General features: G+C 35.2%; 1 protein-coding gene across 2 annotated transcripts in view; it reads right to left on the bottom strand.

The window, feature by feature from the left end:
* TERB1 (telomere repeat binding bouquet formation protein 1) overlaps nt 1-25,770 on the bottom strand; it is a 52,493-nt gene that overhangs the window by 18,473 nt on the left and 8,250 nt on the right. For both annotated transcript variants that reach the window (XM_023726851.1, XM_004371519.2), the window contains 15 exons: nt 24,743-24,853; nt 24,421-24,549; nt 23,366-23,497; nt 22,279-22,339; nt 22,070-22,185; nt 21,830-21,952; nt 16,780-16,932; nt 15,089-15,220; nt 13,552-13,677; nt 11,870-12,030; nt 9,784-10,124; nt 8,203-8,267; nt 7,810-7,905; nt 2,680-2,829; nt 2,302-2,367 (listed from right to left, as the gene is read on the bottom strand). In XM_023726851.1, the coding sequence (XP_023582619.1) occupies nt 2,302-2,367; nt 2,680-2,829; nt 7,810-7,905; nt 8,203-8,267; nt 9,784-10,124; nt 11,870-12,030; nt 13,552-13,677; nt 15,089-15,220; nt 16,780-16,932; nt 21,830-21,952; nt 22,070-22,185; nt 22,279-22,339; nt 23,366-23,497; nt 24,421-24,549; nt 24,743-24,853 (1,962 nt within the window). The remainder of the gene's footprint in view (nt 1-2,301; nt 2,368-2,679; nt 2,830-7,809; nt 7,906-8,202; nt 8,268-9,783; nt 10,125-11,869; nt 12,031-13,551; nt 13,678-15,088; nt 15,221-16,779; nt 16,933-21,829; nt 21,953-22,069; nt 22,186-22,278; nt 22,340-23,365; nt 23,498-24,420; nt 24,550-24,742; nt 24,854-25,770) is intronic.

Raw genomic sequence — 25,770 nt, 5'->3', positions numbered from 1 at the left:
ATCCAAAAAACACAAAATAATAAATGCTGGAGAGGTTGTGGAGAGACTGGAACACTTATACACTGTTGGTGGGAATGTAAAATGGCACAACTACTTTCGAAATTGATTTGGTGCTTCCTGAAAAAGCTAGAAATACAAGTACCATACGATCCAGCAATACTGCTCCTTGGAATACATCCTAGAGAAGTAAGAGCTGTCACGAATAGATATATGCACACCCATGTCCACTCCAGCACTGTCCACAATAGCAAAAAGATGGAAACAACCTAGACGCCCATCAGTGGATGAATGGATAAACAAATTATGGTATACTCACACAATGGAATACTACACAACGATAAAGAACAACGATGAACCCGTGAAACATCTTCTAACATGGATGAATCTGGAAGGCATTACGCTGAGTGAAATTAGCCAGTCGCAAAAGGACAAACATTGTATAAGACCACTATTGTAAGAACTCAAGAAAAGGTTTAAACACAGAAGAAAACATTCTTTGATGGTTATGTGGGGAGGGAGAGAGAGCAATATTCACTAACTAGATAGTAGACAAGAATTATCTTAGGTGAAGGGAAGGAGAAGTCAGCACAATTGGACTAAACCAAAAGCTAAGAAGTTTCCTGAATATAACCAAACACCTCAAGGGACAGAGTAGCAGGGGAGGGGGTCTGGGGACCATGGTCAGGGGACATCTAGGTCAACCGGCATAACAAAGTTTATTAAGAAAATGTTCTGCATCCCACTTTGGTGAGTGGCGTCTGGGGTCTTAAAAGCTAGCGAAAGGCCATCTAAGATGCATCAATTGGTCCCAACCCACCTGGAGCAAAGGAGAATGAAGAACACCAAAAACACAAGCAAAATATTAGCCTAAGGGACAAAAGGGCACATAAACCAGAGACTGCATCAGCCTCAGACCAGAAGAACTAGATGATGCCCGGCTACCACCAACGACCGCCCTGACGGGGAAAACAACAGACAGTCCCTGACAGAGCAGAAAAGTCGGGTGCAGAACTCAAATTCTAGTAAAAAGACCAGACTTAATGGTCTGACTGAGACTGGACGGACCCCAGAATATATGGCCCCTGGACTCTCTGTTAGACCACAACTAAAACCATTCCCAAAGCCAAATCTTCAGACAAATATTAGACTGGACTATGAGACATAAAATGATACTCATGAAGAGTGTGCTTCTTAGCTCAAGTAGATACATGAGTCTAAATGGGCAGCTCCTGTCCAGAGGCAAGATGAGAAGGCAGAATGGGACAGGAGCTGGCTGAATGGACACAGGAAATCCAGGATGGAAAGGAGGAGTGTGCTGTCACATGGGGAGAGCTACTAGGGTCACACAGCAGTGTGTGTATAAATTTTTGTATGAGAAACTAACTTAAACTGTAAACTTTCATTTAAAGCACAATAATAACAAAGTACATTTGAAATTTCCTCCTTGGTTTTGGCAGTGACAATGGCCAAATGTATGTGGCAAAATGCTTCCTGGACGTACTAAGCCTAAATGTCTCTGCAATAAATAACAGAATGGATGGCTCTGTAGATGCTACTTGTAGATGACAAGTAACGTACTAAACTACTTACTCTGCAGGTATTAACTCCATATAAATAGAAAAAATGATAATGTTATTTAAGTCCCTGCAATAAATTTGGTATGGTGATAAACCTGAAATTGTTAACCATGTAGTTAAGTAAAAATTCCCAGAAATTAATTAATCATTTAAGAAGTATTTCAATTTTTAAGCATGGCTTTGAGGTTTATGTTGTTTGTCTCTTCAATTTTGATTGTCTGAAGTGCTACAGTTATGAACAAAAACCTCTCTGAAAATCTCTCTGAAGCACTTGTGCATAGGAGAGTAATTTTGTTCTTAAGACAGAAATGTGATTCAGTGGATAGAACACGGGCTTTTGGAGAAAGACAGGCTTGCACTTGAATCTAATCTCTGTCATTCAATTCATAGTCCCTTAAAGTGGGAATAAAATAATACCTACCCTGCAATGTTGTTAAATCCTAAGAATTAAAGGGATTGATATTAACAAAACACCTAACAAATGCTTAATAAATGTTAAGTTTCCTCCTGCTCCTTCCTCAGCTGGCAGGCAATGGATGAGCAAGCAGCATGAGAAAGGGAAAAAGGAAGAAGCCTCTTTTCTTAGGAGGTCTGACCCGCATCAGAGCTGAGGATTAACACTTAAGAGCCATTAAGGACAAAACTGAGAACAACCAATCAGCTGTTCTCTTCTTTCTCAGGAATATATGAAATTTAAGTTTATTTAAAAATTAAATATATTCACTTATTCCTCCACAGGTAGTAGATTCAGTACTGAGCTGTCGTCTTCTACGTGGGGTCAGCAGAATTTCTGAAAAACACAGAAAACATTTAGCATACTTAGAGTATCAATCTGAGTAATAGCACATCAACTCTATTAGTATGGTATTTCCTTGTTTCTCCCTTCCAGTGGGAATCCTTAGGTGGACTAGGAAGAATTTTTAAACCACCACACATTAAATCCACTCCCTGGGTACATCTTAAATCACTGGCTGGCTGCTCAGAGACAGATTTTCTTTTCAACATTATTTTTCCCCTCTAGCTTTTAATATACTTAATACTTTAGATGAGAGTTCAGAAGGTAGAGTCATAATCACAGTTTTAAAGCTGTTGAATTACTTACTTTTGTTACAGATAAGTGATTTCCTTAGTTCACTTTTGTATGTGTCTTCAGCTTCCACAATGACTTTGTGACGATCACATTGGTATGGGCAAGAGTGCAAGAGCTTGCTAAAATTTCGGCTATTCAGGGATTTTCCTACTGCTATGCAACCTAAAAGAAAACAAATTAAAGTGATGTATAGATGTTACAAAGTATCTCATAACATATCTATGAAAGCAAGTATCATTATGCTGGTAACTGAAGTCAAATCAGAAACTAAATTATAAGTACCTCAAGAAGTTCAAAGTCATGTGAGGGAGTAAAGACAACAAATACAACACAGTGAAATAAGCGCTGGGCTGGAGGTGTGAACAGATGGGATAGAGCTATGGCAACACGGAAGAGGAGCATCTAGCCTGGTCTGATTCAGAGCAGGAACCATCATTAGGGAAGACATCAAAAAAAAGTGACCCCATGCTGTGTAAACTTTCACCAAAAAGACAATAAAATATTATTTAAATAAATAAGTAAAATAAAAAGTGACCCTTAAGGCCAGTCATCATCTTCTGCTTCTTTTAACCTTTTTAATTATAGAAATTTTCAAATGTACAGAGTAAAGAGAAGAATATGATGAACCCCCATGTATCCACAACACAGGTTCAATAACTAACCTACGATCAATCATGTTTAATCTACACCACTACCTATTTTGCTCTGTCCCTCACATACATATTGGATTATGAAACCTAGTATTTGCGTTAAAATATCATTCCATCTGTAAATAACTCATATACATCCATAACAGATAAGGACTCTATTTTTTAAATAAACACACAGAACCATTATCATACCTAAGAGAATTATGCTTAATATCATCTAATATCCAGTCAGTGTTCAAATTTCTCCGTCAGTTCAACATTTCTTTTTGCATTTGGTTTGTCTAAATCATGATCCAAATAGGTCCACCATTACATTTGGTTGATATGCTGCTTGAGTTTCTTTCAATCTACATGTTCTCCCTTTCCTTCTTTTGCCATTTATTTGTTGAAGACACTGGGTCATTTGTACTACAGGGTTTCTTAAAGTCTGGGTTTTGCTGATAGCATCCTAGTTGTATCTTTTAAAATGTTTCTGTATGTCCAGTAAACTAGTAATTAGAGCTAGATGACTGATCAGGTTCAGGTTCAATTTTCTGGACAAGACTCACTCAAAGGTAGTATTGCGTCTTTTCAACTGCATCATATTAAGAGGAACATAATGTCTGACTACTTCTCTCTTTTTACGTTAATACTGATGACCATGTTCAGGTAATGTCCCCCACATCCACCCATTATAGAGTTTTCCATTAGCCTGTACCTAATGGTATTAGTGGCCCATTCTTAAAGGACTAGGAGAAGTTAGCCAGGCAGATAGATGGCTGGGGTGAAGACATTTCAGATACAGTTAACATGTGCAAAATCACAGAAGCAATGAAAAAACATGGTGTGTTCAGACAATCATAAGTAAAGTACTCTGGTGTGGCAGGAGTATACGGTATGAGAGGAGTGTAGAGAGTAAGAGGGAGAAAAGTCGAAGCTGGTGAGAGTTGCAGGAAGCCAGACCAAGAAGGGTCTTGAAAGCCATTCTAATGAATTTTAACTATCTTCCAGGCAAGGAACTGGGGAGGAATTGAAAGATATTTAGTAAGCAGGGAAGTGACACAACTTCATTTGGCTTGTGAAAAGCTCCGCTGAAGACAAGAAGATCAGTTGGGAGTTTACTTTAACGGTTCAGAAAATAAATGTAGGGATTCTGAAACAAGGCATCTACAGGGAGAATGGAAAGATTTATGAGATAAAATTGGCAGCATTTTATGAATGAGCTGTTGGGGTAAGGAAGAAGTTTAGGGTAATTTTCAAGTAATTTGGTATCTGATTAGATGACGAAGTTCGGAATGAACATGGCATATTTCCAGCAGATGGAAAGAACAAATGTATAGTAAAATTTAACAAGTGGACACAGGACAAAATTCCACAAAACTCTGAAAGCCAGGCAGAAGATTTGATTCAGTGGGTTACAGAGAGGTATTAAAGGTTCTTAAGCATGGTGACATGATAAAACCCACCAAACCCACTACCATCAAGTTGATTGCGAATCACAGTGACCCTAATAGGACAGAGTAGAACTGCCCCACAGGTTTCCAAGGCTGTAAATCTTTACGGAAGCAGGCTGCCACATATTTCTCCTGCAGAGTGGCTGGTGGGCTCAAACCACAGACCTTTTGTTAGCAGCTGAGCACTTTAACCACTATACCACCAGGGACCACAAATTAGGAGGAAAAGCTAACAGCAATATGCATATTATAGTTGGTGGATGGGCAGCCCTTGAGGCTGAAAGATTGCTAGACAATTGCTGGAGTAACTTAGACATGAAGCAAAAAGGGCCTATGAGGGAAAGAAAAAAGAACCAAGAGAGCCTAGAAACAGAAGATGTAAGGACAGATGATTTGAGGTTTGAAGACTAAGAGACCAAAAAAATAGTGGTGACACTGACAGAAATGGGGTGGCTTGGGGAGGGTAGGGCAACAAGATATCTAAGTGGTTATGTCCTGGGTGCAGCTAGAAATGGAAGAATGAGGCTATAGCCTAAGGTAGAAACCAGGTGTAGAGATTTGAAAACCATCAGCAAAATGATGGCTGAAGCCACAAAAGTAAAATGTAGAGACAGAATTGAATAAGCGCTGGAAACTGTGTCTTAGGGGGAATGCCTGTAAATAGTCGGCAGGTAGAGAAAGATAATGCAATAAATAGACTCTAAATTTCTTGAGGTGAGGACTGAGTTCTATTCATCTTTGTGTCCCAGTTTCTGCCATAGAATAAGAGCTCTATAAATGTTTGTGAAACAAATGAACGGTCAGTGAGGGAAGAAAGGACCTTAGTGAGGGAAGAAAGGACCTAGGAAAGAGCCATCTCAAAGAAACTAAGAGATGAAACCAGGTTAAGGGTTACAGAGTATCCACTCTGCCAAAAGGAACCCTTTAGACCAGAGGCGGCAAAATTTTCTGGGTTCATGGCACCTGTTACAGATTGAATTGTGTCCTCCAAAAATGTGTGTCAACTTGGCTAGGCCACGATTCCCAGTATTGTGTGATTGTCCACCATTTTGTCATCTTATGTGATTTTCCTGTGTGTTGTAAATCCTACCTCTATGATGTTAATGAGGCAGAACTCAATCTACAAGATTAGGTTGTGTGTTACGTCAATCTCTTTTGAGATACGAAAGAGAGATGTGAGCAGAGAAACAGGGGGACCTCATACCACCAAGAAAGCAATGCCAGGAGAAGAGTGCATCCTTTGGACCCAAGATTCCTGCACTGAGAAGCTCCTAGACCAGGGAAAGATTGATGACAAGGACCTTTCCCCAGAACCGACAGAAAAAGAAAGCCTTCCCCTAAGAGCTGGCCCCCTGAATGTGGACTTCTAGCCTCCTAAACTGTGAGAGAATAAAATTCTTTGTTAAAGCCATCCACTTGTGGTATTTCTGTTATAGCAGCACTAGATAACTAAGACACCACCTGTAGGGTCTCAGACATTTTTTACAGCACATTGAGGCCAAAAGAAGTATCTAACAGTTCTGTTAAGATTTAAAACAATTTAATAAGTATTAATGTTCTAACAACTTAGTAGCTATTAGAAAATAAAAAGTTTAAAGAAAAAAAATTGTATTTCATTCTTATTTACAATTACTTTCTAATGGGATATGTGCACTTAATAGGTACAGCACAACTTCTTAAACCTTGGAATCATCTTGGACACTGCCACCTTCATTTCCTATTCCATACTGACTTTCATGTGGTACTTGCTTTTTATCCCAACAACCACTGAAAATCCAGCTTCACAAAGATATAACATCAACAAAGGAAAGCAGTGTGATCTAATGCTGACACTATGAACTACCTTGAGCTAGCAGTCATTCAGTGTCCAACAGATGTTGACTATTGTTGTGTTTGCCTTATAAAATTTAAAATACTGTGTAGTGCCCCTGTGAATTCATCCCAGTGCCACATAGGTGGACAGTTTGGGAAGTGCAGCTTTAGACTACTGAGAGGAGAGGATTTCAAGGAAGTAGTAGTCAAGAGTGCAGAGTTACTAAGAGGATAAGAATTTAAGTCATTCGTTTTGGGGAGAAAAAAGAGGCTTCAAGTAACCTTTAATGTTGAAGTTTAGTAGAATGGCAATAAAAGAAAAGCCAGATTGCAAGGGGTTAAAAAAGGAATGCATACATTGAAAGAGAAGGGAGCAAGAGCAGGAATCTGGTAATAAAAGGAAGAAACAGTGGATGAACACTTAAAGGCATAGCAAATCACACAAAGTATTTGGATTTTTTTAAGATGAGGAGAACAGCATAGTTTAAGGTGTTAAAAAACGAGTTAATGGATAGACAGAAGAGAAACACTTAGCAATTACTATCATGGGGAAGAAATAAAATAGATGCGATTCAGAATACGGTTAGATATCAGCTTTAGGTTAACAGAGATAAATTCTTCATCTAAGACTGAAGGATAGTGATGTTCTGAGCTAACTGTAGCAGCTGTAATTTTCTCTATACAGCAGGGGGCAACAGTAAGAGTAAACAAAGAGGAAATATTGGAGTGTGAAAGAGGAGGTGAAGAGATGGAATAAGCACTGTGAAACCTATACAACAGCACTACATAAAAATTAAATAATGGTGCACAGAATATTAGAAATATTTATAATTTGTTGTAAATGTAAAAAGATATTGTTTAATGCTTAATGCCTATAATGTTTACAGCACAATCCAAAATACCTATCTACTTATTGGCTCTCTAAAAATATAAAAAAAAATCTATTTTAGTTAGCAAGCTTAAACCTACACATGGTATTAATGTAACAAAAAGAGAATAATAAAGTAATAATAGAAAAGTAGTTATTGTGTAGATTCACACAAACAAATATTGAGATTTCAGCCTGATGCAGATTTATATTTCCGCAGGTAGAAGGTATCAGTATTTGTATTTTATGATGATCCAGATCATTATTTCTCCAAAGAAAATGAAGTTTAATCACACAGGTAGAACTATTACAAATTCTAGTTGACTAATATCATATAAAGTTTTAATTATGAAATGACTGTAATTAAAAAAATAGTTACCTGAGCACCTATACTTCAATATTTTGGAGCAATTGTCAGTTGCTAGAAAACTGATGACTTCTTTATTTATTATATCTGAACATAATGTAAACGGATCTGGAAAAAAATTGCAAAATGCAAGATTTTTTTGATCAATGAAAAGGACCTGTCATTTGCAAGATTTATTAATTCTCAACATTTTCATAAACTTTAGACCACATCCAGTCATTCCCATGAATAAACAGAAAGGTTCCAGGGATCAATAAAAGATAACTGAGGGATTAACGCCAGAAACAGCATCAAAGGAATGGTTATATGTTAGAGGGCAGACACACCAATGTAGATTTTTAGCTACATGAGTCATTTAACTATCTGTTTTCTTGAAAAACCAAAGAAAAACATTTTTAATCATACCTGTTACTGCTAACCGCTGTTTTCTATTTTTGATGATAGAAGTTGGATGTTTAAAAACATGATCACTAAAAGAAAACAGACACCAGATTACTAAAAGCAAACATATTCTCTGGTGTATGGACAAACATTTCTGTGAGCAGTGCTGTAATTCTGGGGGTTTCGCAAGTAGAAAGAGCTAGAGACAGGATCTGCCAAAATCTACCAAATTCTGCCAAAGTAGGGTCTGCAACACTTACAGCCTTGTTTCCAGCCTGGAGTTAAACAAGACTCCAGAGAACAACAGTATTGATGCCAGCAGAACCATGGAAGAAAAAACTATAAAAGAGGAAAGGAGGAAGGAACCAGGGCAAAAAAGAAGAGAACAAAATCAGTGGGAGGAAAAAAGAGAATGCGTGCAGGATAGAAAAGTACTGACAATAATCATTTAAGGATTAAACCTTAAGCTTTTAAAAATTCTTCCTGACTCCCAAAACATTTGTGTGTCTGAACCCTGGGCTGCTGGATGAGTAAATCTAAGTTATGACGATACTTCCACAATGATAACAGGTAGTGCAGAAAAAGGCAAGAGCTGTAGACCAGAAAACAGATATAGCGATAGCTACAGCTATAGCTATCTGTCCGTGTACTGTACATATGCTGGTAGGAGGAACTACACAGGAGAAAAGAAAGGATGTAAAAGAAACTGAAAATATTAACAACTCAGGTGACATTAAATATTAAACTATTAACAATTGAGTTGAAGTACAAATAAGGCTAACTCTAACAGAAGAAGGAGGATGCGGGTGGAAGGCCAGAGGGAAAGAAGACTGGCCCAAGAGCATTATCTCACTGTTTTTCAATTCCACATCCCTGAGAAATCAAGGTATTGTCAAGAATGGTCTTGAGGAAAAAAGGGGTGGTGGTAGTATAATCCATTTTCCTCATAATGATATTTTGCCCACTCTCCCTGTAACAACTTGCCCAGAACACAACAGCATCCTCTTTAGTTTTACTTAGCACAGTAACCATCAGAGGAGAAGAGCGCAAGAAAGGATTTAAGAAGAAAAGCTACAACTCTGGGTCCAACTCCAAAAGCTACCTGTGAGGGGGAAAAGGTATGTACTGGAGATGAGATGCAGGGAACAAATGAAAGAGCAAGTCTAAGCCAGATTTTCATCACACCCTACACTAATCATAAATCTATTCCCTTTTCCATATTACACTTACATGCTGGTTTTTGCTATATTGCTGATGGATTATCAATACATGTATTATTACTTTAAGTATAGGGTTTAATTTAGGTTTTCTATTTTGAGTATAGTATCTTTTCTAAAAATCAAATCTAATCATGTCTTTCAACTTAAAATCTTCAGTGGCTCCCTATGCCCTGTGAGTTAAAATAAGTATAACATGCAAGGCCCTAGATGACCTGGCCTATACCTCCCCATTCACACTTCTTTCCCACAACTTCCTACTTTAGGCTCCTCCCAAAACCATATTTTAGCATTTCTATATCCCCAGTGCTTAGCACTATGGCACACAGCAATATACAATAAGTACTTGCTGAAAAAGTAAAACTTAGAAACAGTGATTAAACTATACCTTGACTGAGAAGCAAAATTATCTTTTTCAAAAGTTTTTTCTTCATGTAAGTTTTGATTGTAGCTTGAACTGGCTTTACATACAGTCTTATTTTTCCCACTCTCCCTATAACAAGCATTAACTGGATTTGCATTCTTTAACAGGGTCTTCATCTGGTCATCATTTGAATATGCTTTAGACATAACTCCATGCGACTTATAATTCTGAGGCTGACTAGACTGGTTTTTATCCTTATCTTTTGCTTTGGTACCTTGACCAATATTATGGGCATGGAGGTGTTTCTGAGTATTTATCTTCATAGATGAAACACTGTCCTTATATTCTTCTCTCTGTATGTGACCCTATAATGTAAAAATGACAAGTAAATTATTTCAAGATAATTCATTTGCTTTATAATCAAATTTACATTCTATCACCAATAGAATATATATGATCGGGGCAGTTCGCGTTAGTAAGAAAAAGGGAATTTATTCAACAAATGGTGTTGAGGCAATTGATCGGCATCTGGGGAAAAAATAAGTTGGATACATATCTCACAATTTATACAAAGATAAAGTTGACACGAGCCAAATATTTAAATTAATTGAATATATAAGTAAAATTATATATGTTTTAAAAGAAATCATGATATTTTAATATTCTCAAAGGGAGGAAGACCTTTCCAAGTGTTACGCAAAACCAATAAATCATAAAAAGAAAAAACTTATATATTTGACTACATAAAATTCTTTTAAAGTTCTGCTAGAGACCAAGAGAGGTATTATAAATCCCAAACCACTGAAAAAATAGAACAAAAATGTTTAATTAATAGGTCAAGATGAAATATAATATTTAAAAATTAATATAAAAGAAGACAAAAGAAAGAAAAAAAGGAATGAAGAACATATGGGACAAAAAGGAAACAAATAGCAAGATAGAAGACTTAAACCCAAACATGTCAATAATTACATTAAATGCAAATGAAGTGATTACACCAATTAAAAGGTAGAGATTGTCAGACAGGATTAAAAAGACTGAATATATGCTGTTTACAAGAAATCCATGCTAAATATAAAACACAGATAGGTTAAAAATAAAAGAATATGTCATCAACTGATGAATGGACAAACAAAATGTGGTATATCCATACAAGGGAATATTACATGGCCATAAAAAGGAATGAAGTACTACTACATGCCACAACATGAATGAACCTCGAAAACATTACGCTAAGTGAAAGAAGCCAGTCACAAAAGACCACGTATGATTCAACTTATATGAAATGTCTAAAATAGGCAAATCTATAGAGACAAAGTAAATTAGTAGTTGCTCTAGGGCTGGGGGGAGGGGACGAAAAATGGGGAGTGATAGCTTGTCATCACTTCTTTTTGAGCTGATGAAAATGTTCCAAAATTGACTGTGGTGATGGTTGTACGTATCTGTGAATGTACTAAACACCATTGAATTGTACACTTTAAATGGGTGAACTGTATAGTATGTGAATTATATCTCAATAAAGCTGTTACCAAAAATACATGTTAATATAAATAAATATAAAAAAAATTTTAAAATATACACATATATATCAGAATTTTACTCGAGTTGCTTACATTGGTGATGATTTGAATAAAATCTAAATTCCAACAATAAGGGACTGGTTAAATCAATTATGGTACACATCAACAATATATAATATTACTCAGTAATTAAAAACAATGAAATTACTAACTTGGAAACTATGTTTCTATTTTTAAAAAAATGCACGCACATAGAGTGTACATACACAGAAAAAAATGTGAAAATACATGTGCGTATAGACAGATGGATAGATAATTCTCCATCCTTTCTCTTTCTTGAATTCCTGTTATTCAGATGTTATATTTCTTGGTTCTATTTTCCATGTTGCTTATCTTTTCACTCATATTCCCAGTTTTTAAAAAATATTTTTGCTCTATGCTTAGGATGATTCTTCAAGTATTATTACCGAATTTTAAATTTTAAACTATTTTAAAAGTAACTTGGCAAGGAAAATATTTTTACCCTCCAACCTCTACGGTTTAAAGATATTTGAAAAAAGTTCTATATTCTTTGAAACAAAGAAGCCAACCTCATCTCTTTCTCTTTCAAGCTGTTTTATTCTGTGTAGAATTTTCTTTGCTTTCTTCCAGTACTCTTCAAGATTCTCCTCTTTCTCATTTATGTCCTTTAATTTTTCTGCTTCATTTTCATCAAAAGAATATTCTCCTAAACTTAGAGATAATTTCTCAGCTATGTAATATGGGAAAAAATAGTGAGTTTATTCATTACTAGAAATGCTATTTTAATGCTTTTAATAGGGTCATCCTCATACCCCCTCTTCTCTAAATTTTTCCCATGCAGACTACCTTAACTACCTAACTAATACTGAAAATAAGTGGTAAAAGTGCTTGGCAGAGGTCCAGGATCCAAATATACCCATTCTTCGCTTATCAACACAGGTTCCAAAGACCAGGTCATTGTAAGAAAATTGGCATTATGTGAAAACGGAAGATGATCACATCAGATTACAAAATGGAGGATGATTACATCACTGCCAAATTACATCATTACATAACTGTCAAATTATATCATCACATAATTGCCAAACCCACTGAGAATCATGGCCCAGCCAAGGTAACACATAACCTTAACCATCATAACCAGCGTTACTCTCGCCTTCCACTTCGGCATTCGTTACTGCCAGACATATGTTGTTAAAGTGCAAAATAATAGGATAGTAGATTTTTTATTATTGTCATAAATGTGAAATATTAGATAACGAGATAGTTGATAAGTGAGGAGTAGGTATAGTAATAGATTAGACTATCCTTCAGAGTTTTAGGAAGGAGAATAGCATGAATATAAGTTATGCCAGACACATAAACACCTTCAGGTGTTTAGATACTATTTTAAAAGTAGGTTTTTTTTTTTCTTTTTTAACAGTTTATATAAAGTGGTTCCTTCTTACAATCTTTTAAATTCCTAAAATCTTTCCACATATTGAGTCAGAGCAGTTTTTCTTCTACAAAGACTAAAATCCTTACCATGGCCACTGCCCTCTGTGCTCCAGCCACACTGGCCATCAGTTCCTTGAATGCATCAGGTTTCCTCCTACCATAGGGCCTTAGTGTCTCATTGTTGCTTATGCCTGAGACACTCACCCATCACAAATTCCTTTCTTTTCACCCAATTAACTCTATACCTACAGAGCTCAGCTCAAGGCTTCTCTACCCCAAGTCTAGGTCAGATTTCTTTGTTATAGGCTCTCAGAAATCTGTGTTCCATACCTTCGTAACCGTTATGTCAATTTATAATACAGTAATACATTCATTTTTGAGATTATTCACTTACTATCTACTTCTCCAGTTAAACTGCGCTGAGTACACAGTGTGTTTTTGCTTATCGCTGTATTCCCAAAGTCTAGCACGGTGCCTGGCATATAATAGGCACTCAAACATTTTTTTAAATAAACAAATGAATGTACTTTATATTACGATTTTAAAATAAATCACCCTTAACATCCAAATTTAAGTCCTACAAACTAACTTTGTCCATATTGCATAAAAATAAGTGAATTATTTATACTTCCGCTCTGTTTCATATAGGTTCATACATGCAGACAATACCCTAGTTGTTGTGTCCAAATTATATGCTTTGTTTTTCAAATCCAAGAAGAGCCTGGTTGCTAAAGAGGCTTCACTCATTAAAGTAGAAATAAATTTCCCTTTATAAGCTCTGGCTGGTATTTTCTTAAAGTAACAGCAAACTTACTAGTTTTTTTGCAGTTGTGAAGCACAAAAGTGGCAGCTCTGTTAAGTTCCTCATTCTGCGATTCAGTTAAGGCTTGTATCATAAGTGGAAGCCCATTGTTTTTAAAAAGGTCATACTGATTTTCCTCTGAAAAACATATAAAAAATTAAAGCAGAAGACAATTATTTTATCATGAGCTATCTGCATGAGGTCATAATTCTTTCTTGTAAAAATTCTGAATATATTTCAAGAAAAAAGAAAAAACATAGTTTCAAAAGTATTTTCAACCTAGGAATTAATCCACTTACACAAAGTACCTAAATCTCGTAAGTGATGATCTAGCACTAAACCTTGTAAAAGTAGTGTCATACCTCGTAAGAGTAAACAAATCGTCCTCATGTTTGTTTGATTTTAAAGTACTGTTGTTGTTGTGTGCCATCTAGTCAATTCCAACTCACAGCGACCCTATAAGACAGAATAGAACTGCCTCACAGGGTTTCCTAGGCTGTAATCTTTATGGGAGCAGATCGCCAGGTCTTTTCCCCTATGGAGCAACTGGCGGATTCTAACCGCTGACCTTACTATTAGCAGCCAAGCACTTGACCACTGCACCACCAGGGCTCTTTTTTTAAAGTATAAAAAAAAAAACCTGTTGCCGTCAATTCCAACTCATAGCAACCCTATAGGACAGAGTAGAACTGCCCCATAGGGTTTCCAAGCAGCAGCTGGTGGATTCGAACTGCCGACCTTTTGGTTAGCAGCCATAGCTCTTAACCACTGCACCACCAGGGCTCCTTTTAAAGTACAATCAACCCTAAATTACACAGAGGTTAAGACATAGGATAGAGAAATAAACTGAAGCAGAAAAAGAAGGAAGGAAAAAGAGTGGAAAAAGCAAAAGAGAACAAAGGTAGGAGATGGAAAAGAGTGGAGGGGAGAGAGAGAAGGATTGAGGAGACTGAAGGGAGAGAAGAAAGTGCAGAGGGTTGGAAAGGGGAGGAGGAGACTGGGCAGAGGGAGAGTGGAAAGAGAGCGGACATAGGGCAGGAGGAGAGTGAGAAAGAGTAATCAGAGAGACTGAGCAGAGAGTGAAGGGGAAGGAGAACGCAAAGGGGAGGAGAAAGAACAGTGAGAGGAGAGAGCAATACCTAGAGAAAGAATCTCTGAAGGTTTTCAGCAGGGGAGAACTGGATCAATTCTGTGCAGCAGTGTGAAGAGTGGATAGAAAAATCAAGGTTAAAAAAAAAAAAGGAGCGCAGGGAGGAAATAATTGCAATAACATCAGTGAAAGATGTAGAGGGGCTGAGAGCCTAAACTGGGAAAGCAGCCCTGGAACTGCACAGAAAAGGATAGGAGGGGTAAACAGAAGTAGGACTACAGACCTTAGCGACTGACTTTGCATGCAGTGTGTGGAGGAGAATGGGGAGTTAAAACGACTGGGCCTAAGTGACTGGGAGAAAGGCAGCACTTTTATGCCTTTCATACGACTAGGAGGAGAAAAAAAGTGTATTTCTAGTTTGTTGTTTTAATAAGCACACTAAATAAATCCAATACTTACCACATGCCTCTGTGCAATGACCAAGAGTAAGAATAATGCTAAATTTTTCTTCTGAATCCAGACTTTCATGAAGCAGTAATGCCAGAAGTTTTGAAACAATATGGTACTTGGCTAGTACTACCCCAAAAGTAGCTATTAGTATAAAACAGCAAAAAAAACCAAAGATAGTAAGTACAAACTTAAAACTTACAACCATACATATACTACATATCTGCCACCCCCCCGCCACCACCGCCACAGCTTGTCCTGGGAGAAAGATATATCTATACAGTATCTAATATACATATAACATCTAACATATTTGTATTATGTATGTGTGAATATAAATAAATATAATGTAATAAGATAGTTGGCTTATATAGACCTCATTAATCCCTCTTCCCACACTAAAGATATTTTACTAATACAAATTTTTTTGAAGAATAGTTTTTTCTTAATTGTTCTGCATAATGTTATGACTATGAAGTAATACTGCCTACATAATCACATAATCAATTCCTGCCTGACACTGAAATACACTATTATCTGGTCACGGTTCTACTGTTAATGATACAATGAAGCATAACTGAAGCCAAGATCTGACAAAATTCAAGAAATCCACCACTTCAAGCTATACTTTTCCTCATGGAGCTTTTAACAGAGTCCACCCAGAGTCTAACAATACTGATATCAACAATAAGGTTGTGTATTCCTCAAGGGATTATATCTTAATCATTTTTTTGTATTTCTAGATACCACAGAGAGCCTAGCACACAGAAGGCCCTCAATACTGATTTTTTAAAAAATCATCTACTGTTTTTCAGTTATTTGTGAATGTCAATAGTTTCTTATGACAAAGATTCATAGGCCTATCATTCCTCAGTGTCTGTACATGTGAGAAGCAGCCATAGGTTCCAGTCTGCTTCTGCCACCCGCTCCTTAAGGTGCAGTGAACAAGTCAGACCTCATACTTATCAGAAAGAGGCATACCTATCTTAATTTTTCATACAATTTTTTAAAAATCTATAAACCAGGTTTTCCATTCCTTATGTCTCCAAAATGTCCTTTAAGACTGGAGAAACCCCGAGAGTATGGCTCTCAGACACCCTTTTAGCTCAATAATGAAGTCACTTCCGAGGTTCACCCTTCAGCCAAAGATTAGACAGCCCCATAAAACAGAACGAGACTAATGGGGCACAACAGCCCAGGAACAAGGACTAGAAGGCAGGAGGGGACAGGAAAGCTGGTAACAGGGAACCCAAGGTCAAGAAGGGAGAGTGTTGACATGTCGTGGGGTTGTTAACCAATGTCATAAAACAATATGTGTACTGTTTAATGAGAAATTATTTGTTCTGTAAACCTTCATCTAAAGTACAATTTAAAAAATTTTTTAAAAAAGTCCTTTGATTTCTTGATCTAAAACTTTTAAGTTAATGCTGGTTTTTAAAAGTGAAATAAAGGTTTATGAATGATAGAATCTTATCCTGATTTTATCATTAGGCTTGAATTCAGAAGACCTAGATTTGAATCCTTAGGGAAGTTATAACCTCCATGGGCAAATAAGGAGTTGGACTAGATAGTTTTCAAGGTCTCTTCCAACTTGTGAAAAACTGGAAGTCCAGTCCATGTTAGTGTACAATCTGCCATTTTGACATTTACCATGCTGAACTGAAACAAAGTACAATTGTAGAAAAATTACTGTTTTCACTCACGATTATCAGCAATACATGCATCCACTGTTTTTGTCACCACCACTGCAAGTTTAGCACTGGCAAGAGTCTTGTGTGAATCAGATTCCAGTTTCACAAGAACTTGAGATAATACATCCAATCCACCCACAGATATAAAGTATTTCTGAACATGTGCTTAAAGAATAAAGCAGCAGAACTATTAATATCTCATATCAACAAGACATTGCATTAAATATAACATTAACTTGACTTTTTCAAACACTAAAAATTTCAAAATTAGAGAATATCTAATCTTTACCTGTGTACGTACATAATCATAAAATAGATTACTTATTTTATATATAGTTGTACTTTGACAGACTACAACCATATATATATACTATATATATATATATTATATAATAATATATACATTTCAAAAACCAAACTTGTTGTTTTTGAGTCAATTCTGACTCATAGCAACCCTTATAGGAAAGAATAGAACTGCCCCATAGTTTCCAAGGGGCAGCTGGTGGATTCAAACTGCCGACCTTTTGGTTAACAGCCAAACGTTTAACCACTGTGCTATACTATATTATTATTTCTTGGGTGCTGGCCATCTTGCTTCATTTAGTAAGAACTGGTGTATTTTGCAAGAATGGCATTATTCAACTCAATATTTCTATAGCACTACAATGAATGGAATCATTCATTTTGCTTGGTATTATAATTAGTAAGTTGCCTATTTTCTGAATTCCAACATAACTCGTTCGTCAGATTGCTTGAATCTACAAAGGGCAATGAAATTGTTCCAAAAGAATACATATTTCTTCCATCTTATTTAACCTTTTTACTTCTTGAAGCATAAACTTATAACATATCGTTGAGACTCATAACAAGTATTCCAAGAAAGATTCACTAACAGTCTGGAGTCTTTTGTTCTCCCACTGAAAATGATTCTAATGAGAGAGTAGCCCGTGGGTCTGGCGATTCAATAGTCTCCACAACCCTTACCCCAGTAATGGGCATATAATGGGTATATGAGCTAGTGATTGTAATTCTGCCACAAACCTTCTTCGCAGTCTGCCCTAGTTCCATAAATAAGACCCAAGATGATTTAAAGACAAAAATTACTTTTATATTGTTCAATAAAACAGACAGATCTTAATCTAAAAACATTTTCAGAATTTTCTAAATCTGGGAAAGGAACTATTAGTAAACATTATTTAAGGGCAGGCAAATATTTTCAATATTATAGAGATCTCAGGTTTCTTTACTATTTGAAGGTTTTTTAAAAATTTCAAAAGAAGAAGTATTTTTAAATGCTTAGATGAAAACAGCACTATGCTACCACAAGATTTTTAATTATATCCTAAGTTATTCAGAGTTATAAGCAGAAGATCCTAGTCCATAATTATTGATTATACAATGAATACTTCAGATTTTCTCTAATCTGTATTTCATACCAGTGTGCTGAGGGTAATGATCACTTATTCAAGCTGGCTTTTCGAGAAAAAAATGTCAAGGCATCATGGAAATAGATTCCAATACCTGAAATTCTAGAGATATATTCCTTTCCATGTGAAACATGACTAGTTACTTTAAACATCTGAACATAGATATACACCAGCAATGTATGAAAGGTTCTAGTTGCTCCACATCCTTGCCAATATTTGATATTGTCAGTCTTTTTACATCTAGCCATGCTAATGGGTTTGTAGTGGTATTTCTTTGGGATTTTAGTTTGGATTTTCCTGATGACTAATGATATTGAGAAGGGCAGTGGTGGTTCAGTGGTAGAATTCTTGCCTTCCATGTGGGAGAATGAGCTCAATTCTCCAGTCAGTGCACCGCAGCACAGCCACCACCTGTATGTCAGTCGAGGCTTGCGTGTTGCTATGATGTGGAACAGGATTCAGTGGAGTTTCCATACTAAGAAGGACTACAAAGAAAGTCCTGGTAATCTACTTGCAAAAATCAGTCAATGAAAACTCTATGGATCCCAACGTCCAATCCTGTCATGCATGGGGTCACCATAAGTCGGGGCCAACTTGATGGCAGCTAACAACAACAATAAAGTTGTGCTTATTTTCAAGGCTCATTTAATATTCCTATCTTCTTTGGTACAGTATCTGGTTCAAATATTTTGCCCACTTTTAAATCAGGGTGTTTGCTGTCTTATTTTGATTTGTAAGAGTTTTATTTTTTGTACAGGTTCTTTATCAGTTGTATGCTTCCCAAATATTTTCTCCGAGTCTGTGACTTGCCGTTTCATTTTCTTAACAGGATCTTTTGAAGAGCAAAACAGTTTAATTTCAATGAAGTTCAAGTTACCATTTTTTTCTTTAGCGGCTTATGCTTTTTGTGTTCTAAGAAATCTTTGTCTACTCAACCTTGTGAAGATTTTCCATGTTTTTGTCTAGAAGGTTTACAGTTTTACCTCTTACATTATGTCTATGGAGCACTTCAGGTTAATTTTTGTATATTGTGTGGAAATAAGGGTTGAGAGTCATATTTTGGATATGCATATTCACTTTTCCAGCATCATTTGTTGAAAAGATTATCTTTTCCCTCACGGAATTACTTTGGCACCCTTGTAGAAAATCAAGTGACCATATATGTGTGGGTCTATTTCTGGACTCTCTACTTTGTTCCATCGGTCTATATGTCTACACTTACACCAATGCCACACTTTCTTGATGACTGTATAGTAAGAAACAAAATCAGATAATTTAAGTCCTGCAATTTCGTCCTTCTTTTTCAAAACAGCTTTTATTATTCTAGGTCCTTTACATTCCTTTGTAAATTTTAGAATCAGCTTGTTGATTTCTACAGAAGAGCCTGAAGAAATTTAATTGGGAATGTCATGAATCTAGAAATGAATCAAGGAGCCCTGAGAAGTGACATTCTAACAATACTGACTCTTACAACCCATAAGCATGATGTATCTATTAACTTAGGTCTTCTTTATCTCAGCAATGTTTTTTAGTTTTCAGCATACTGAAAATTGCACAATTTGTGTATAAATTGTTGAATGAGAAACTAATTTGTTCCGTAAACTTTCACATAAAACACAATGAAAAATTTTTAAAAAAGAATGTTTACACAGCTTGACCTAAGAAGAATGCCTTGTTCACACGTTCCCAGAGGCTAGGAAACAGAATTGATAATGTTAAGAAAGGTTGTAGTTTAACGACTCCCTTGTAACTTTTTGCCACGTCCCCTTTTGTGCCTGCTAACACATAGTCTTTGTTTGCTCTATCTGATAAAAACCTCACTGATTTCCCCGAAATTTGGAATATGGTGGCATCCTGCTTGGATGTTGTCATGGATTGAATTGTGTCCCTCAAAAATATCTGTCAACTTGGCTGAGTCATGATTCCCAGTATTGTATAATTGTGTACCATTTTGTAATCTGATGTGATTTCCTTATGCATTGTAAATTCAATCACTATGATCTAATAAGATGGATTAGTGGCAGTTATACTGATGAGGTATACAAGATTGGATAGTGTCTTAAGCCAATCTCTTTTGAGATATAAAAGAGAGAAGCGAGCAGAGACACATGGGAGCCTCATACCACCAAGAAAGCAGTGCTGGGAGTAGCATGCGTCCTTTGGACCAGAGGTTCCTGCGCAGAGAAGCTCCCAGACCAAGGGAAGATTGATGACACGGACCCTCCTCCAGAGCCAACAGAGAAAGTGTTCCCCTAGAGCTGACACCCTGAATTTGGACTTGTAGCCTACTGGATTGTGAGAGAATAAACTTCTCTTTGCTAAAGCCATCCACTTGTGGTATTTCTTATAGCAGCACTAGATGACTAAGACAGATGTTAAAGTGTATCTCGATTCACAAATCACTAGATTCCAAAATAAAACTTTTTGCTTTCCTGTCTTAAAAAAAAATTGCACCTATTAAATGTACCCCTAAACATTCAGTTTTTTGATATTATTGTAAATGACGTTTAAATTTCCAATTTTTTGTTGCTAGTATATAGAAATACAACTGATTTTTGTATCCTGACCACGTATCCTGAAACCTTGCTAAAATCACTTAGTAGTTCAGTAGCTTTTTTGTAGATTCTTGGGATTGTTCTGTATAGACAATCATGTTATAGATTATTCGAATAAATACTGTTTTTTTTCCTTCTACTATTCCCTTACTGGAGCTCTGGTAGCACAGTAGTTAAGAGCTTCAGCTGCTAATCTAAAGGTCAGCAGTTCGAATCCACCAGCCGTTCCTTGGAAACGCTATAGGTCACTTCTACTCTGCTCTATAGGGTCACTATGATTTGGAATCGAGTTGACGGCACACAACAACAACGAACAACCACAACATTCCCTTATTATCCGTATCATGTCTGTTAAGATTTATAGTGATTATCACCTCTCATTCCTGATACTGGTAATTTCGGCTGTCTCTCTTGACAGGATCAATTTTATTGATCTTTTCAAAGACCCAGCTTTCGTTCTCATTGATTTTTCTCTATTGCTATTCTTTTTCTATTCCACTGATTTCTAATCTTTTATTATTTCCTTTCCTTACACTTATTTTGAGCTCAATTTGCTCTTCATTTTCTACTTTCTTAGGTGGAAGGTAATATAACTGGCTTGAAACCTTTCTTCTTATGTAAGCGTTAATACCATATAATTTCCCTTTACATATGCTTTTGAGAATATTATGTTTTTATGCTGTCATTTTCATTATCATTCAGCTAAAAATATTTTCTAATTTCCTTTGTGATTCATTGTTTTATGGTTTTTTGTTTTTTTTTTAAGTTCTGAGTTGTTTAATTTCCAGATATTTGGGGCTTTTCTAGAGGTGCTATTTTTACCTGTTTCTAATTCAATTCTATTGTGGTCAAGAGCACACATTCTGTGGGGTTTTAGCTTTGCTATCTAGTCACTCTGCTTTATAAGGTCATCTGGGGAGATTCAAAACTATGCTGCCACCATAATCTCTCCAATATCCTCCTAACAATATCTACTTTTAAGATTTTCCTATCTGCAATAGTCTAAATGCATCCAAACTGACACAAACTACGTTTTAAAATGTTTCCTCAAGTGTAACCTGGAGAATAATGAATACTTACTATTATTTGAAAGAGTGAGTCCGATAAGTGAGCAAAGAGGGCGAATTATCTCAGGTTTCACGCAATTTATTAACCACTCATTAGCATGTAAAAAAAGTGAACAGCAAATTGTTTGATTGTCATCTGAAAGGAGAAAAAGTCAATCATGTTATGACATTTGGAAAATAACAGTTGTAGGAAATTAGAATCTCATTTCTGTTTTTATCTTTATCTTTACATTTCAATATTTGAGATAATTACCATTTTGAGGATTGTTGACACAGACACATAGAGTACTGCACACTGAAGACCATAACTGATAACTCTGGAAAACACTTTCATCTGACAAATTCAATTCATATTTTGAAAGAACTGTCCTATTAGTCAAAAAGAAAGGGAGTAAATTAATATAAATGTGTTAAGGTCTTAAGTAATGAATAATTAATGACAAGAAATTTATATTTGCTTACCTGAACAACTGTGACAGAACTTTAATACAACCTGTTTCTCTCACAAGTGTTTGTCCAATCCCTTAAAAAAAAAGCCTTCATTACACGAATATGACATTTTAAAGAAATAATTGTTTTAATAAATAATTAACTTTTAATCACTTATTTTTAAAAGTGAAGTATTACAAAGTATAACACAGAATTACGTAGATGAAAATCTGTAATCAAGATTATTATGGAAATGCAACATCTAGAATGGAATTAATGAGAACGGTGACACATTGTGAAAAATATACCCAATATCACTGAACAATATGTGTAGCAATTGTTAAATGAGAACCTAATTTGCTGTGTAAACTTTTACTGAAAACTCATCACTTAAAAAGAAGAAAATATTATGGAAAATACAATATGTATGACTAGAGATCAACAGTATTCAAATTTCCTCTAAAAACGGCAAAACACTTTATTTTGTGTACCTTTCTGTGTTAAAATACCAAAATAAGCTCCAAAATAGAAAAATATAAGCTCTATCTTTTCTATATTTTCCAAAGTATAAAAAATAAAATCTAGAAGTATTTCAAATGCTTATAGAATTGTTAACAATTTGAAGAATTATATACAGCAATGTTTTTTAAAAAAATAACCTTAGCCTGGGCAGTAGCTATACAAAAACACTCTATACTATCTGCAATTTGTCTGTAAATCTGAAACTATTCCAAAATAAAAACTTAAAAAAAAAAGCTTTGGCCAAAGGCTACATGAAATGTATGACTATTGCTGGCTGACAGACAGTAAATGCTATAACTAAAAGGTCAATTCAGTGGAAAATCAACCAAACTAATTCATTAAATGGCTCTCTTTTGCTTTTAAAGCTGTTACTTTTCAGTGTTAGGTAGTACAAATCACTTCACTATTTCTTACAATTAACCATAAATACTGAATGATTAAATGTAAGCTATTAGTTCTCTTTCTTTAACGTCAGTTCTCAGAAACTAGTGAGATAAAAAGACACTGATATACAGACTAGAATAAAAGGACTAATAATGACTGTCCCAATTTATTATCTTTAAAAATGTTTTTACAACATAAAAGAGAATATACTTACTATTATTTGAAACCAGAACCAAAATAACATAGACAGACATTCTTTTCAAATTTATGTTAGAATCATTATTAGATAGGAACGAAATTAAGTCTTCAAACAACTCTGAAGTGCACAAAGTCTGCTGACAATAAACTGAAATATAAAAACATAATTTTAATTATTATTTATGAGCACAATTTTTAAAATAGAGTGAACAAAGTACAAAGTTTTCAAACTATGAGTGGTTCTTAACCAGATTTCATTTAATTGACATTTATTAATCATACAACATAATTTTTGACAAATTGATATATGCCTCTTCAATCAGCAGACCAACGAAGCCATATCTTAATCAGAAGTACTTGATCTACGCTCCAAAATATCTCAATCCCCCGGAATTTCCAGTAAAAATCTAACTAAACAAAATATTAAAATCTACCCAAAAAAATTTAAGGGGTTGGGTGACAAAATACAGCAAGAAAAACAATTTACAAAAATTCAGAAACCTGCTTTAGAATACAGGAAAGAATTATACTGCTTCTATTTTTTTGAGACTTTTCTAGAAATAAAAATCTCTCTTCAGAAATGAAAAAATGACACTACTTGACAGTGGTTAATTTTTTGTGATAATCATGCAATAAGCAAAAAATTTTAAAATAATAATTTAAACAGAGTGATACTAATCAGCATTTTATCCAGTGTCTAGAACTGCTCAATAGAACCTCTCTCAAAGGCAAGGACTATGTCTTATTTATCCCTATATTCCCAATGCCCAGTTCTTAATAGGTAATTAATAAATGTTTTGTGAATGAAAAAACAGGAAAATAAAGCTGGTTTAGATTCAACCACATTTCAAGTATACTGCAGAATAAATATTCTTGTCAACATGAATTTCTGTATCCAAAGCAAATCTATCCAAATACAAGATGGCTGTATGTTATCTTCATCTTTCAATTAAAGCACTTGGATAAAACTATCGGGAAATTCTAAAAAGCAATTTAATTGTAAAATTATTTTTGAGTAGTTTGTTAAAGTATATGCTTGAAAGATAATGAAATAAAATTTTAATATTTTACCATTTTGTTCTGCAACAGCTCCTAATGTATATAAGGCTGCTTCTTTTACCATGCTATGGTCACTTGACTTTGCAAGATTTTTTACAAACATCAAACCACCAATTTCCCGAAAATAAACACTTGCATTACCTGTAGAGTGTACAGACAAAACAAAAAAGAAATTATCTTTATTTTGATTATTCTTTTAAGTACAAAATATCACATGAAGAAAGTAACATAATATGTACAATAACCTAGTCAAAGAGAAAAAACTACGCATATTTGAGATACCACAGTACTAATGAACTAGAATCACAGATAAAAATTCACTATTATGTCTTACTGTTTTGTTGACAAATTGAATGAATAGTGACCAAAGCTTCCTTTTGTGAAAAAGGGTTGTCCATTTGATGCTTTAGACACTCCAATAATAAGTTTAGGTCAGTCTTCATTCCTAAAGAACAAAAATTTCATTATGAAAAGCTTTTCTTTCAAAAACTAACCAATTACATTTTAATTTATAATTACATATCTGTGAAATGTGTCACTTTTAAAAAAAGCATGTATTACTTATATAATCTACAAACAATAAAGAATATAAGAAAGATGAGTGTTTCAATAAAAGAACTTAAAATGAACTTCTTAAACTTTGTTTTTCACCTTGCATGAAATATAGGAATAGAAAATTCAAATACTCTCTTTTTAAGTAAAACTACACTGGTTTAAATATTTGCCATTTAGAAATCAAAGTATTTACAACTGAATGAAAATGAAACTACATGTTAGAATTTGTGGGGTGCTAAGGAGCCCTGGTGGAGCAGTGGTTAAATGCTCAGCTGCTAACCAAAAAGTTGGCAGTTCAAATCCACCAGCTGCTCCCCAGGAGAAAGTGGCAATCTGCTTCTGTAAAGATTACGGCCTTGGTAGAGCAATAAGGCAAGAAAAAGAAATAAAGGGTATCCAAATTGGTAATGAAGAAGTTAAACTGTCCCTGTTTGCAGATGGTATGATACTATACAATGAAAACCCTAAAAACTCCATGAGTCTGGAATCAATTGGAAGATTCAGCAGAGGAGCAGGATACAAGATAAACATACAAAAATCAGTTGGATTCCTATCCACCAAGAAAGAGAACAATGAAAAGGAAAACAATACCATTTATAATAGCCCCTAAAAAAATAAAATACCTGGGAATAAATCTAACCAGGGATGTAAAAGACCTATACAAAAAAAACCACAAACACTACTGCAAGAAATCCAAAGGTTCTACATTAGTGGAAAAATATACCATGCTCATGGATAGGTAGACTCAACATAGTGAAAATGACAATTCTACCCAAAGCAATTTACAAATACAATGCAATCCTGATC

The sequence above is a fragment of the Trichechus manatus genome, unplaced genomic scaffold, assembly GCF_000243295.1.
Source record: "Trichechus manatus latirostris isolate Lorelei unplaced genomic scaffold, TriManLat1.0 scaffold00014, whole genome shotgun sequence".
NCBI lineage: Eukaryota > Metazoa > Chordata > Mammalia > Sirenia > Trichechidae > Trichechus > Trichechus manatus.
This window is presented reverse-complemented; position numbering and strand designations above follow the sequence as displayed.